We start from the raw sequence: 14,530 nt of genomic DNA, 5'->3' as shown, positions 1-14,530 counted from the left end.
CATTGGCCAGAGCGATGCTATGTCCCTACACTGTATCTTAACCACTTGTGCAGCCCTCAAACTTTCCTGCTCAATATGTGTTCTCTTTCCTATACACCAGCAAAAATACTTGGTTAAAAGACTCATTTTCAACTCAAGGTTTTAAATATTTTGTTCCTGACAGTGAGTCAATGATTTTTCCAGTCTCACCCCCACAATAAACAAGTGCAGGCTGAGTGTGGTCCAGAGGAAAATGTGAGTTGCACATGTCCTGGCCACGTGCTTCTCCGGTACCAATGATAACCATATGGTGGTTCTCAGACCCTAGATGGCCAACGAGTGCAAGTGTTAGCAAGAATTAATACAAGCTCCTGCAGAATAGATATGCAACCTAGCCTGGTCTGTAGCTGCTTGCATGTGCCCAGTAAACACCTTTGCAACCTGGTACAGTTGTAGTACTACATTTGGGTACCTTACTATGTTGCCATCTCACTCATTTAGGATGTTCTCTCAACCATCACTAGCTAAATTTTTTGGTCATATTTGGGGACTGCCATCGAAGCAACCCTGACCAGTGCAAGAACCACAGCCCTCAGCAGGCCCTCAGCATGTGTCGTAGCACCTCCTTCTGGGTTTGGAACTTGCCCTTGGTTGGCTGCCTCCTGTTCCCTCGCTTGCTCACTGTTGTCCCCTTATACCCATTTACCATCCAGCCATTGCCATGACACTGCTTGCGTACCATAAATTTGCATTATTATCACCATTTTCTTGCAGAGTTAATAGTAAAGCTGAAGACCAGAGATCCCTAAAGATGTTCTTCCCATCAGGTATCTTTTAAGATCTGGTCACAGAAGAAGTCAAAGGAAAGGAAGGAATGATGTTAGAACACCCACCATTTGATGCTGCTGTCCTACTTTTCCTTTCTCTGTGCTCTCCTTCGTCTTTGCTCACACTGTGTGTGATTTCCACATGCTTGCTTTCGTCTGTGGAAACAGCAAGTTTCTGTAAGCACTCCATATCCTCCACATCTCTCTTACCTGTATTTGTGATTCTTTATTTCAAAAGCAAACGGGAGGAGGTTCGTGCATTATTTTTTTAGTGTAAATTCTCAGTTTATTAAAGCTAAGCTAAATACACAGCAAACATAAGCTTAGCTCAGGCACTGGTTCACAGGAACTTGGCAGAGGCCTGCCTGCGTTTCAGAATCCTTGTCCTTTTTCTAGATGAAAGCCCTGCAGAAGGATTTGTTTTTCAGATGGAAGGCAAGCCAAGTTGGTGATTTCATCCCAAGGCAGGCTGTGTCAAGCTGGTCCTATTCAAACATGCAGGAAATCAACCTTGGAGCTCATTCAGAAATGAGAATGCAGAGTGGGGGTAGAGAGGGGGCTGTGAGGAGGACGAGATCTTGAATTTTGAAACTGAGCTCTCAACAAGCAGGAAAGATACCTGCTGTCAGTGTAATGCTGCAGGGACCTTCTGAAGAATAAATTGGCAAGCTTTTAAGTAGCATTTCTTAATTCCTAGCTCTTCCAAGAAGCCATCTCATCTTTGTCCTCATGCAGCCCTGCAAGAGCCATGCGAAGCATCCTAAGAGGTCAGGTGGCTACCAGAGATGAGGCAAATTTTCTGAAGACATTTTCCATCTTCTCTACACACGCCATATCTGTTCAGGCATGGCCCGGCTCTTCACTTTTCTTGTCACTGCATCGCAAAGGCCAAAGATCAAAAGAGCCTGCAAGACTTGTGTTGCTTCTTCCTCAGTTTGCTGTAACCCGAAGCAGCACAGAAAGCACAACGGAGAAAAACTTGGCATGATTTTACCTGATGCTTTTCTGCAGCTGCAAAGTTGCTGTTGTTCAGCAAAGACAGCACTCCAAGAACCTCCGTCACCATACAGCATTTCTGCTGCAGCTCATCATGTGGGAAATGAGTGAACCTGCCTGGGATCTGTGTGCAAGTGTGTATAATTCTTCATCCCTGAAGAAAACCTTTCCGGAGAGGCAGGCAGTGTTTGCTGTCACTGTTAGTAAAAACTAAGACTTGCTCCTTTGCTCCTTTGTCTGCGTAAGAACTGCAAGGACTCCAGTCCTTCCTTTCTAGCAATTGCTTTCATGGATCCAGAATTTAGTGGTTTGTTTTATTTAATCAAATGCTTTCTGATGTGAATAATACCAATAAAGTGTTTGCAGCTTGGCCTGGAGGATGGGAAAAAAGCAAGCACCAAAAGCCAAGGCAGTTTCTTAATGTTGATGCTTATTAGGTACTTTTTAACATTAGTGGCTGGTTCTGGAATCTGCCCACGCAGGCTGGAGGCTGAGGAAATATTATTTGAACACATCTGCTCCGAGAGATACTGTCAGACTTTGGGAGCATCTTGTGGTAATTAGGAGAATTCATTCCCTAATTTGGTCCAGCGGAGTTTTTTCTGTTTGTGAGTTCTTTTAAAATTTTACTTTCTGCTTTGTTTTTTTGGCAGGTGAGACGCTCCCAGGTAATGTTATAACCCTGTGCTCACACAGCACCTTCCTACCTGATGAATTGCAAAACTTGGCAGAGAAGCTCGCAGTCACGAGCTCAAAGTGCAGCTCTGAGCTGCAGTCACTCGGACTTTCCACTTACCTGTCCCTGACACATCTTCTCTCTCCTTCCTCCCCATCTCCCAGTCCACATGTGTGCATCTGCTCTCCAGACATAAACCCCCTGCGAAGCCCCAGGGTTAAAGCAGACCTGTTGTACGCCTTTGGCTGGCTGTGCTAAAGGTTGCCCTGAGCTCTCCCCCCAGTTTCCTCGGCTTTGAGTGATGTTCATTTCGTGGAGAAAGAAAGAGGTTTGACTGGATCAGCCAGGTGATCTCCCAGGCCAGAAGTGGCCCAGACAGCATCTGATGAAGCAAGACTGACTCACTTGCCACCTTCTTCTGCAACCCTCCCTTGGAAGCCACGTTTCCTCACTTTACTACCATCATCTTCCTCTCCATTTCTGATGGGCTTCCACAGGCAGGGCGCTACCCATCCTCAAACTCGACCTGTTCTTCAACCCAAGGCTCAATCCTCATTCATCTCCCACGTGAGAAGAGTTCCTTTACTAAATAGTTTAAAGAAGAGGACAGCTTTAAAGCCCTGTGCTTTTTTTTCTGAAAAGGGGCCTTTAATATGGTTTAATTAAAAGGTCGTCCTGCAGAGCTCGTCTGATGTCAGCTTTGAAATTCTGTACATTTTGTTTCCATTCTTATTCTTTTGTATGTTTAAATCAGTACATTTCCAAATAAGGTTTTTGTGTGCTCGCCACAGATCTCTGTATTCACTCCTTGAACCTTAATGCTTTTTGTAGCATTGAACAGTGACAGAGTTATGTTAACCTCCCTGCCTCACCAGGCACATTTGTTCCCTCAAAAATCAACACAACAGCCATAGGCACTGACATCTGAAACAGTCCTGGTGCTCCTTGTAGCACTGAGTTTCTCTTTAGGCTATGTGGATTGCACATAGGAACCACAGACCAGAAAAGCAGATCCTCAAGAAAACTGAACCTCTAACTAGGGAAACATGGGCTCTTGTGTGCTGTTTTGTTTTGGGTTTTTTTGCTGTCCTCTCAGCCAGGCTCGGTTCAGGAGGAGGTAAGTTCTTCCCTAATCAGCCTGATAGGCTAAATGTGGGCACCAGGTGCTGCATAAATACTGCTCATTACTGCAGAGCTGCCTGTGCTTTTTCACTTGGTGAGTTTCCATTGCTTTTTCTGGGGTACAGAGGGATTTAGGGGAGAAATTAGTAAAAATTCTAAAGCACAGCAGTGAGATTAAACAGGAATGTGTTTTTGTAGGTGGGTGCTGGAGGCTCTAGCTGGAACTTCTCTACGTCAGATCCAGGAGATTGAACTGTTGCTTTCAGGAATCTATGGTTGGAAACGTGCAGGAAAACTACTGTGGAAAGTGAGTAATACAGCATAATGTTGAAGTACAAATGTTATTTGAACTGTGGTGGGGAGGTAGGGCTGTTGTTTTTATTCCAATGCCCTCTGGAGAGGAGGTGCTTGAGAGTTAAGGAATTAATTCTGTGCTGGGAGACAAGGTAAGGGTGCATGTGTTGCAGGCTTTGAAAATCGCTTTGATAAAGTAAATGTTATATATGAAAACTCTGAGCTGGAGCAAAGATCCAAGAAAGCTGCAAAGCTAATGTAGGATTTGTTGCCCCTTCACCCTCAACTGCTTGATTTCCATTTGTAGCTCAATCAGCTGCTGGAGCCCTTTCCTAGGAGACCAAAGATCTAGAAACCCTCTTCTCCAGCCCAAGTGGAAAAAGACCATATCAACAAATAGCTGCCTTGAGGTACCCCTGCTTTTGTTGGAACATCTCTGTTTTGTAGCTGGGTGAATGTGCTGGGAAAACAACGCAATCAAAAAGTGCTTTAAGTGCTGGGAAGCTTCAGTGAAAGGCAGGAGAAAGAATCTACTTCTGCATGAGCTGCTTAAGATGCCTGGGAGGTGTGTTGGGAGGGTGCTGCCTTGTCCTGTGCCATGTTTGTGTAAGAGCTGGGATCTGAGTAGCTTTAATTTCATTCCTCACCTTCTGTGCTGTGCATAGATCATAAAGAAGTCAGTGATGAGGCTGCCCAGTGGAGATGGAAGCTGCTTACCTGATGTGCACAGTGAATAACAACGAGAATTAAGTGGCGTGTTTCAGAATTGCTTTGGCTGTTCTAGGTGGGTGAAACTGTGCCATGAAATGGTGGATTTATTTAACTTTTGTCTCTTAGCACACTTGTTATTTTTCATATGTCTTTTCTGTTTGTTATCTTCTGCTTTTGGCAGGAAAATGGAAGGCGATGGCTGCCCAGGATCCACTGGTGTTCATTTTGTGGCCTCTGAATTAAGGGGAAGCCTTTCTGAAGCCTGGGGAAGCTGTGTTACGTTGCAGGGTAGCTCTGCTGATGGAGGGCCCTCCTGAGAAAAAGGAAATGAAGACAGTGGCCATAGGGCCTGTGTTGACAGGAGTCATCTCTGTTGTCTGGTACCAAAAAAGGGGAGGTTGTCATGGTTACTGGCCTCCCCTCCTGCCACTTGTCTTCTCTGGAGCCTCAGGCTTGGAGCAGGATTCAGTGTTTCTCTCCTGTTGAGATGTTGCTCTGATCCCTAAATATTACACATATCTGCTTTGGCACGCTCTGGTGACACTTGTGTGCCTGCACATCTCAAGCATCTTAAGCTGTGTTCTTCTTATGTTCTTACTGTGGGTTTTTCTGCTTGAATCTGACCCCTTTTTTGTTGTTTTTTTCCCTCCCCTTCCTGAATACCACAAGAAGAAGCTTCAGTGAAAGATGAACGTGTTCCAAAGGACTTGTGTGAATTGTGATGGAGCTCCGTGCAACAAGGGGATGGCAAGGACAGCAGCAAGCCATGCTGCAGAAATTCTTGGAGTAGGAGGAAGGTGAGGAGTCTCAAAGGAAACATGAGGTCACTTCCCTTTTAACATAGTACATTGCAGAGATAGTTTAACAATTAATCAATATCTAAATCTGCAGTCCATTATAGGGCTTGGCAGTGTGTTATTTTATGGTCTAACAAATGGAAGCCTGCCTGTGCTAGTAACTTGAATCCGTGTGCTACAAGAAAGGTTACTATCACATGGCAAGTGGTAACTTGCTCCTCTCTGCTTTTTTTTTTTTTAGGTGTGGTTTTTTTTTTTTTTTTTTTAATGAGGTCAACTACATTTACCATTTATGGAAAATATTCGTCCAATTAAAATGATGAAGACCCAAGGAATCCTCTTTCCCCTTCTTTATTTTAAACTTTTAAAGTAGTAATCATTACTAAAATCTGGGAATGAGGGGTAGGGAATCTCTCTGCATAGGCAGCCAAGTGTTACAACATTGCCTTGGCTGCAGGCTCCATGGCTGCTGCTGAGCCCTGCTGTAGCCCATGCTGGAACATCTGGTCCATCTCATGATGGATGGTCAGGCTGAACCACTGGGCAGTGGAGTCTGGTCTCGACTGCTGCACGAGCTTCTAGGCTGTGGGGGCTGAACAGCTGTGTCCAATGTACTGAGCACAGAGCTGGGTGTCTGCATAGCTTGAGACAGTCCTGGGGAAGGAGCTGGGGTTGCAGTGTTGTGCTGGGAGGTACAGGCTGTGAATTGGCATCCCCTGTTGAGCATCTGAGCGTGGTCTTGGACTTGCAGGTTGTCTGGGCTTCCCCAGCTCTGTGAGTAAGGTCCCAATGAGGTGTTCTTGGCAGGACAGAGGTATGTATGTGGGCCTCGTGGTTAGGGCAGTGATCCCTTTCTACCTTACTGGCACTATAGCCGATGATTTTGGCTGGTATTTATTCCTCTACTCTGCTTACCTGGTTAAAAACAAGCCATTTGGCTTGACTAACTTGCCATCTCCTCTCAGGAAGAGAGAGGAACAAAACCCAAATGTTTGGTGGGTTTTTTTGTTTGTTTGTTTTTTTTGTGTCTTCCTCCTTCTCCAGAGAAACAGATCACAGCTCTGACTTTTCTCTGGAAGTTTATTTGGAGTAGCAGGCAGTGAACAGGAGAGTCCAGAGTTGCTAATTAACCTGAGCTGCCTCGAAGATGGGGAGGGAGTGGGCTGCTGCATCTATTTCAGGGGTTATCAGTGAACAGCATCACAGGACTGTGAGGGCATTAGTCATTTAATTAGCATTAACAGGGCAATTATTATCTTAATAAAATGACTGATTATGACATTGAAGTTGTATTTGAGGTTTAACAGCTGCAGCAGCCTGAGTGAATTGTATGTTTGTTAATCCTTCAATGAGGGTGTTCTATTTCACTGAGTGATGTTTATTTAACGTGCAATAAGTGTCTTAGTGAATCTCTATTAAAGGCACATGTGGAAACCTTAATTTGAAGCATTACAGAAGAGAGCAAGACTGTTCAATTCATAAAATCCTATTTAAACATTGTGAGCTCCAAACCCATCCAGTGCCAAAGCGAACTGTATCCTGTAAGTCCTTTGCCAGATGTCTCATGTGGGGTATGCTCGAGGTCCAAAGAAAATAAGGTCTGAAGGGAACAGTTTGGCCATTGAATCTCCAATCCAGCCTATATAAAGGGGTTTCGTTTCCATTCAGGAAACACAAACCTCTTCTGTATGGATCCTGTTCAAAGTGTGTTTGCTGAACAATTCTTCCCAGCAGCAGTGATTCTCAGTAACACCCACGCCTGTGAGCAAAACTAGATCTGGTGGAAAGATTTTGGAAGAATGCTAAGCCTCTCTGTAAATATCTGACAGGGGTCTCTAGGTGCTCTGTGTGCCACCTACTACTGTCTAACCAACTGGTAGCTGTTCTGACAGTGTTCTGGGTCAGACCTACGACTTAACAAACAAACAACCTTCAACTTTGCTGTGTTTTCATCTCCTGTGTTCTGTGACTGTAGGTAACTTGCTGCTGCTTGATGCCGTGGTTCCTAGCACTGTAAGCAATGTGCTCCAGGGTAGTGTGGAATTAACATCTGAGAGACTGAGATGGTATCCCTGTGGATCCTGACTTCACTCAGAACCTGACCTGCTTCAGTCTGAATGTCTCTGGTATTTTGCAGGTAGGTGCATGTTCGTTTTGCCTGTGTTCAGAGACTTCTGGACACAAACCAGTTATGAACTGGCACCCTGTAGTAACAGTGAACTCAGCTAAGAGACAAGATCCTCCAGTGCTAAGTTGGTACCAAGTTAGTGCAGGCACAAGACTTCCAGTTGGCTCGGATGTAGACGCACATGTACAGGCATGGCAAAGGCTGCGTCTTGAGCTCTTCTGAGTTCTTTAGAAAATCAACTTCACATCCAAGCTTTTGGACTCTGATGCCAACTTTCTAGGTCAAGACATCACTTAGCCATTGAATCCGGCCTCTACTTTCCCTCCATCTATGTGTGAACTCTTCCTGCAGGGTGAAGAGAGGCATGAGTGTTCCTGGCAGTCTTTACAGCATGAGCTGTGTTGTTTTGAGTGTTTGTAATTACAGAGGGAACGAGGCTGGGAGCTGCCCCAGCTCTGCACTGGTTCCTCAGGTAAGTGCTGGCAAGCTGTGCTATCTGTGAAATATGTTTGCTGGTGTGAAGCCTTCATGTCTGTATGAGATCATCTGCAGCAGTAACGTCCTGTGTGTTTTGTCATTACAAAGGCAGTTCTGAACTATTGTCCTGTCTTTAGAGGAAAATGGAGGCCTGAGAGGATTGCCTGAGGCTCCAATAAGGCAATGGCAGGTGGCTTTGTAAGCTGTCTTTCATCCAAGAGACTCAGCTACCCTTATGTCAGAGGCTATTCACATCCTGTATAGGCAGGACTGTTTTCTTGCTCATCCCTGGCTCTGGTGGTTCCTGTTGCCTCTCCCTCATGCTGTGCTTCAGCCATGGTGTAATGTATGGCTGAAACCCCCTTCTAGCTTCCTTCTGCTGAGCTCTCTTTGCCTTGCTGACCCTGTACTTGGCCTAGGTGCCAGCAAGCCCACCAGTAAATTCTATGGCTCCCTGCTCTGACCTTGTAACATCACTGCTTGGAGTGGGAATTTGCTGTCCAAGAGTGGCAAGGTTTCTGGCCCTGTACAACGGCTTGGCTGTGTTCAGCAATTTCCCTTTCCTTGCTCTTAATTTATTCAGAGCAGCAAGCCAAGTAGACCCATAGGCACAATCGAAACATGGGATAAATATTCTGAGTGGCTTGATCTATAGGAACAAGCGCACGGGGGAGGGAATGAGTTCATCTCCTCTGTGCTCCTGGCAGGGCTGTTCCTGCATCTCCTGTGTGCTGCAGTGGGGTGATAAGCTGGGTTGCAGGGAGGACGTACTGTCCCTTCCCTGGAAGAAGAGACTCATCTGAGCCTTCCTCTTGGGAGCAACCCTTGGTAGGCAGCTAAAATTTTCCTTTTCCTCTCATCCCATGACTCTTAGGGAATATCCAGCCCCTTGCATTGTCCAGAATAATTCCACTGTCCAGAGGGTTGGTGCGTTTCAGCATCTGTAGGGTGGCTCTTCCCTGTAATTTCCCTTTTGGCTTCTTTTTCCCAGGTTGGTGCTTCCAACCCCTAATGATTTCTTTTGTTCTTGGAGCTGCAGGTTCATGCAACTTCCCTGCAAGCATGTTTGTGTATTAAGCAGGGATAGGGAAGGAGCAGAAATGTCTTTCAGTCCAAAACATCCCAGGTAACAGAGCAAAAAGTAGATCCCTACGACCCTGGTTTCAAAGGTGTCTTAACTTGCTTTCTAAATCTATCTTCAGACTTTCCAGGTCTGTCAGTTCTACTTTAGAAAACCCGAAAGTTGTCACTGCAATCTCTACTGTGTCCCAAACAGACGAGCAAAACTGGTGTGAGCTGAGGCACAGCATTTGGGATCAGCCAGTGCAAAAGGCACCCCGTGAAAGGTGACAGGATAACATAGCCTTCTACAAAAGGTTTTGATCTTCTGGCACAGACATGAGGAGAAAGGTGAGCAAGAACTGCGTTCAGAGGTTGTTTTGGTTTTGAGAGAGGAAACAGCTCATTTCTGATGGGAAGTATTTTGGATTTCACTTGCTTTCTGCTGCTGTCTGTTTCCCAGCTCAGACAACTGTTCTGTTCTTCAGTGTGCTTGCCCAGAGCTGTTGTATACGACTGTTAAACAGTGTTTAAACAGCCATAAGCCTGTTTATTTACTGAGGCTATAAATTATCTTGAAATCAGAATTCATCATACTGCAAATACCACATTTCAACAAGCAAGCTGGCGCTCTGTTAGAATTGCAATCTAATAGCCCTCCTCACTGCTCTGCCAAGTTGCTGTCAAGGGCAAGTGTCCTTGCACGGGTAATTGCTGCCTTACAGAGATCCTGGTAGACTCAGAGTTGATGCCTTGGAGTTTATCTGCTGGTGTATTGTGGTCAGTCAGCGCAGGTCTCTGATGGCTGGACCATGTGTCAGAGTTAACTCGTGCTTGTCAGGGTTTGCATTAAATGACTGGGCTGACCAGGCAGTATCTTCCAGGCATCGACAGCAGTCCTTTCCAAGGTATGTGAAAGGCTGATGATGATCAAGGAAGGAACTTTTCCCAGTGGGGTTTTCTCCCTCTCTCCAGCTGGTAATAGGTAGCTGTTCCTGGAGCAGGTGGCTCTTAAACAGCAAAGCCAGTAGTATCCTATACAGTGTTGCTGGGTGTCTTTCTTTGACTATTAGCTCTCCTGAAGCCATTGGCATTGTGAGTAACTAAAAGGATCTATCTGAAAGCACTTGAACTTGATGCTTGCACTATATGAAGTGTGAGTTTATTGTCAGATAATATTAGTCTGAAGTGTTTCATCTTGGAGGTTCAACCAGTCAATATAATATTAACACCCATCAAAAGCAGCTGCTGTGCCTGACTGTTGCATAGAGTGTAGGTTTTCCTGTAGATGCTGTAGATCTGCATCCTGTAGATGTGACACTTCTACTCCTGTTAGCAGCTGCTCCTCACCTCAAGCTCAGTGTGGTCCAGGTCCTGACTGCTGTTGCATGAGTTGTGTTGATTGGGTTGGCTCATCCTGTGGCAGGTTGATAGCAACAACCAGTCGTCGACTTACCTGGGTGAACTACTGCTTTCACACTCTTGGAACCATGCAAACTGGAGATGGGAAAGATCTGAGGTCATCCAACTTCTCCATTTTCCCCACAATAGGGAAGGCTTGTTCCCTTCCACTGACTTTTCCTGTACTTGGTCCAGTTTTAAGTGACTCAAGCATCAGAGCTTTTTTTGCTTCCCTTGGGAGGCCTGGTGGATTTCTCACTATGAGAAATGTTTTCCTAATTTTCCACCTGATCTGTTCCTCTCCACAGAGGATTCCACAGTGGAAGAGAGCACAAAGCTACAAGTGGGTTAACGCTCATCGTGTTCTTGGAGAGCTGGTTAACTCTTTCGGTGTCACTTTGATGTTTGTCCTGAAACAAAAAGGCTTTGGATAGGAGAACATCATGACATAGAGACAAGTGTCTCAAAGACTGGCAAGCGTTGATAGTTGGTAGTTTGAGCACCAAGACCTGTTGGTTTGTGGAAAAACCTTTTGTAGCATGTAAGCGTATCTCCAAATGGTGAAAATGGGAAAGATTACCCTTGGAATGTTGAACTAAATGGCAAACTGAACATATGGCAATAGCTGTTCTTTACTTTTGGCTTTGCTTGTGCCTAGCGCTTAGTCAAGAAGCTTGCTTTTTCTTAGCAAGCTGAGGATTTTCCCATGGTTTGCTTTCTTTGCTTATCCTCCCGTGCTGCCAATGCTGTGTAACCAGCAGCTCAGCTAATGCTGAAGTAGTTCTTAAAATATCATCTGCTAAATAGATGAGTTATGATGGGGTAAAGCTATCTTCCATGAAGGATGAGTGGGACCGGGCCTTGGAGGCACTGTCAAATTGGAGCCAGTATGAGAAGGGGCAAGTAAATATTTAACATGTAGTTGTGCAAGGGACAAGACTAGAATAAAATGTAATAAAGGCAGAAATGTTAAGGGTGGGGGGGACGCTTGGGAGTGGTTGAGAGGCCTGTGGTAGTGTAATACATCACGTGATGGGGAGCTTTGCTTTCTGTCAGGAGTCACCTGGGCGGCTGCTTCGTGCTTTAGCCAAACTGAGCAGAAGGCTCTTCGACACGTTTTCTGCTGTGGTTTGACCAGAGGTAGGGATGATCTTGTGCTGCATCTCTTGTGGTGAAACGGAGGGCAGCTGGTGGGTCTGTGGTCCCCTGCAGCCCAGTGCTGCATGCCAGCCCTGCTGCTTTTTGTGGCCTTGGAGACGAAGGCTGCTCTGCTCTGAGAACCGCAGCCGTGCCACTTGCAGTGGTGGCAAAGCCCAAGAACATGACTAATTGGTAACATAAAGAGCCACCTTCCGTGCAGCCTGATTCACCCGATCCTTACACAGACTCACTCTTTCCATCAAGGAATATTTGATAATGCGGCACACACTGCTGAGATCACCCTTCTGGCAAATGCCTGCTGTGGTATGAGACCCAGTCATCTGGCAGCACATTGCTTACTGCAGTCTCCACGGCAACCCTCCATGCTGTTCTTCTTTGGAAGCTCTGTGCATTCGTAAAGAAGCTGTCATCCCTCTTACTGTAAGTGCAGCAGATGTGAAAGATTTTACCTGTGCCAATGAACCCCGGGATGCTGTTGCTCGGAGGGGCAGTGCTGCTTTAGGTATAATGCTTCTCTCCAAAAGGCGCTGTCTGTCCGCTCGTGGCTTTACAAAATGTCTCCTGCTTTGTGCTCTGAGCCTTTTCATGTGTCTGTAGCCAACAGTGTTTGCACAAAGAGACCGGGCTGCCATGAGGATTACAGAAGACCTCTTCTGAGCCTTGCAGTGCTGACATCTGCCACACAAAGAATTCATTTCGGAAGGCTGGTCCCAAGGTGGGTTTAATGGTCCTGCACTAAAATGTGAATGCTTTTGGTATGGAAACAACTGAACTGCAATGTGGACCCTCATGGTTCATAGAGGCTTCCCTGTTTCTTCTGAGCTGCCAGTTGTATGGATAAGGAGGAGCAGCCATCTTCTGTGTTGTGGATGCTGAACCTGGCAGTTCAGAGGGGCCTGCCTCCCCTGTCCCATCAGAAGCCCTCTGGGGTGAGGCTGTAAGTCAAATAGGGTGGATGTCTTCTCTTCTGCAGTAGCTAAGTCTGGTACGTGCTCAGTGCTAGTAGATAGAAATCAACTTCATCAGTGTTATGCTGGCCAATGCTAGAACTCAGTCTGGAACTGTAAGGCTTCAGGTTTATGTTTTCTCTTCTCACATTTGTTTTCCTGATCTAATGCTCATGCAGAATTCAAGGACTGGTGCTTTCTTCTTGCTAAGGGTATTGCAATTCTTTGGAGGTGAGCAAGGTAGAAGGGAAAAACTGTGTGCTCTTAGCATGGAAAGGACCACACTTCCTTGCCTCCCTTGGTGGGTGTGTAGAGCTGGACCAGAAGAATTGTCCAGCTTCAAAATGGGCATCTGACTCTACTCCTGGTTGATGTGGTGGTGTTGTTTGTTTGTTTTTTAGGGTCATCAACATACAGCAAGTGACCCCTCTTTTTGGAGGCAGCCCAAGCCGCCATCTCAGAACAGTGGCTGACTGAAGTTAAAACAAGGTGACTGCAAGACCTGCTTCTGCCAAAGCATCTCATGTTCCCTGTGGGTGACAGCAAGCTCTTTTATTTATAAAACTGCTGTCGTTTTTATTTCCCACTGTGAGCTCTGAGAGGGGTAGCGTTAGATTAGGTGTGAGCTCTGGTTTGCTGTGCAGGAGGTTTGCTGTCTGCTCTGTGTTGAGCGGCAGCTGCTGGAAAGCCCTCCCACAGAGCGTTCAGCTCTTGCCTTCCTGTCAGTCTGCTTCTAAATCTGGGCAGCTCACCTCTGTCCCTGGTTTGCTGTCTCAGCCCTGGGATGAGATGATCCATCTCCTGAGATGGCTGCCAACTGTGCCAGGCAGCTGGGATGCGCGTGTTCCATCAGGCGCTTCCCGTGAACTCTGTAGCTTCTGCCACGTCTGTCAGCGGTGTCACTTGACATTCCCCAAAGGCTGGAGGGCATGAAAGGTATCTTCCTCTTGCTCTCACGCTTGTGCTACAGGAGGTGAGACCTATTCTGCCCAGCGCACCCGTGATCTGAGGAGCCCCAGTCCAGGAGCATCAGCTGGGTTGGAGCTGCCGATCACAGAAACTGAGGAGGACTGAGGTATTTGTGAAGTGCAGTGAAGCTACAGCCATCCACAGGTGAGTAACTGTATAGTAGAAATGCTGCTGAGTGGGTTGAGGTTATTCATCTTAAAGGATGGCCTTCTTGCTGTGCATGCCCATGGAACAGCCAGGCTGTGTAAATAGGTTTTACAAGAAATTGTGTGGGATGTTTTCCTTTGGTTCAGAGCGGAGCTTAAGTAGCTTCCAGCTTGTGTTGATGCACGTTGTGTCAGATCTGCTGTTGGGCTGCGGTAGGTTTAAGTGCTGTGCTGTGCCATGCAGAGGATGACAGTGTGAGCCCATTCTTCCTTCCAAATAGTACCTAAATCCCACTGTATCAGATGCACCCTGCATTGAAACGAAGCTCCTTTTGGGTTCTATCAGCTTGTTTCTATTAACGTGGAGCAGCAGGAGGGCTGTTTCCTCTGACACATTGCCACTTGGAGGCAATCATTTGAACAACAGCCCAGGGGAAATGGTTTGGAGCTGCCTGGTGAGCTGGGAAAAACATCAAGTGAGCTGCTGGAGGAAACTCCTTGAGCTGCCCAACCCAAGCACAGGGACTCTATGGGTCACTTTCCCCCCCCCACAGTACCTCATTTAAGCACCTTGCAGGCAAAGCCAGCTGCTATGGACTGCTTAGCTCTCTTCTCCATCTGGTGCTGCCTACTCTTGTTTCCCTTCCCTGCCTGCTCCTTCTTTTTCTCTGCACTTGTTCCCCTTGGCTCCCTCCCCTTTGGCCTTTGGATTTCTCTTGTCCTCCTCCTGGTGATGATCCAGGAGCATTTGTGCCTTGGCTGAGAGGGACATCTAGTGGGGTCTGAGCTCCAGGGCACAGCTTGGTTTAATCGTGCTTTTTTAATTCATTTGTTCTTTTC

At 46.4% G+C, this 14,530-nt stretch overlaps 1 protein-coding gene across 18 annotated transcripts in view; it reads left to right on the top strand.

Moving 5' to 3' along the window:
• The window catches only part of ZBTB44 (zinc finger and BTB domain containing 44), a 68,326-nt gene that overhangs the window by 50,054 nt on the left and 3,742 nt on the right, over positions 1 to 14,530 (top strand). For 3 of the 18 annotated variants that reach the window (XM_042831912.1, XM_042831904.1, XM_042831918.1), the window contains exons 6-18: positions 3,799 to 3,907; positions 4,202 to 4,304; positions 4,560 to 4,678; positions 4,787 to 5,402; positions 7,378 to 7,539; positions 7,882 to 8,002; positions 8,116 to 9,133; positions 9,210 to 9,417; positions 11,524 to 11,607; positions 11,872 to 12,048; positions 12,226 to 12,343; positions 12,429 to 13,064; positions 13,546 to 13,688. In XM_042831912.1, the coding sequence (XP_042687846.1) occupies positions 3,799 to 3,907; positions 4,202 to 4,246 (154 nt within the window). In that variant the 3' untranslated portion in view covers positions 4,247 to 4,304; positions 4,560 to 4,678; positions 4,787 to 5,402; ... (7 more) ...; positions 12,429 to 13,064; positions 13,546 to 13,688. Of the gene's footprint in view, positions 1 to 3,798; positions 3,908 to 4,201; positions 4,305 to 4,559; positions 4,679 to 4,786; positions 5,403 to 7,377; positions 7,540 to 7,881; positions 8,003 to 8,115; positions 9,134 to 9,209; positions 9,418 to 11,523; positions 11,608 to 11,871; positions 12,131 to 12,225; positions 12,344 to 12,428; positions 13,108 to 13,545; positions 13,689 to 14,530 lie in introns of those variants that run through there. The other 15 variants (XM_042831914.1, XM_042831909.1, XM_042831905.1 and 12 more) reach the window with 15 other exon arrangements.

This window comes from Centrocercus urophasianus, unplaced genomic scaffold, assembly GCF_019232065.1.
Source record: "Centrocercus urophasianus isolate 14NV4802_14NV808 unplaced genomic scaffold, USGS_Curo_1.0 seq_37, whole genome shotgun sequence".
NCBI classification, from domain to species: Eukaryota; Metazoa; Chordata; class Aves; order Galliformes; family Phasianidae; genus Centrocercus; species Centrocercus urophasianus.
The sequence above is the reverse complement of the archived record's forward strand: the minus strand, read 5'-3'. Positions and strand labels throughout refer to the sequence as shown.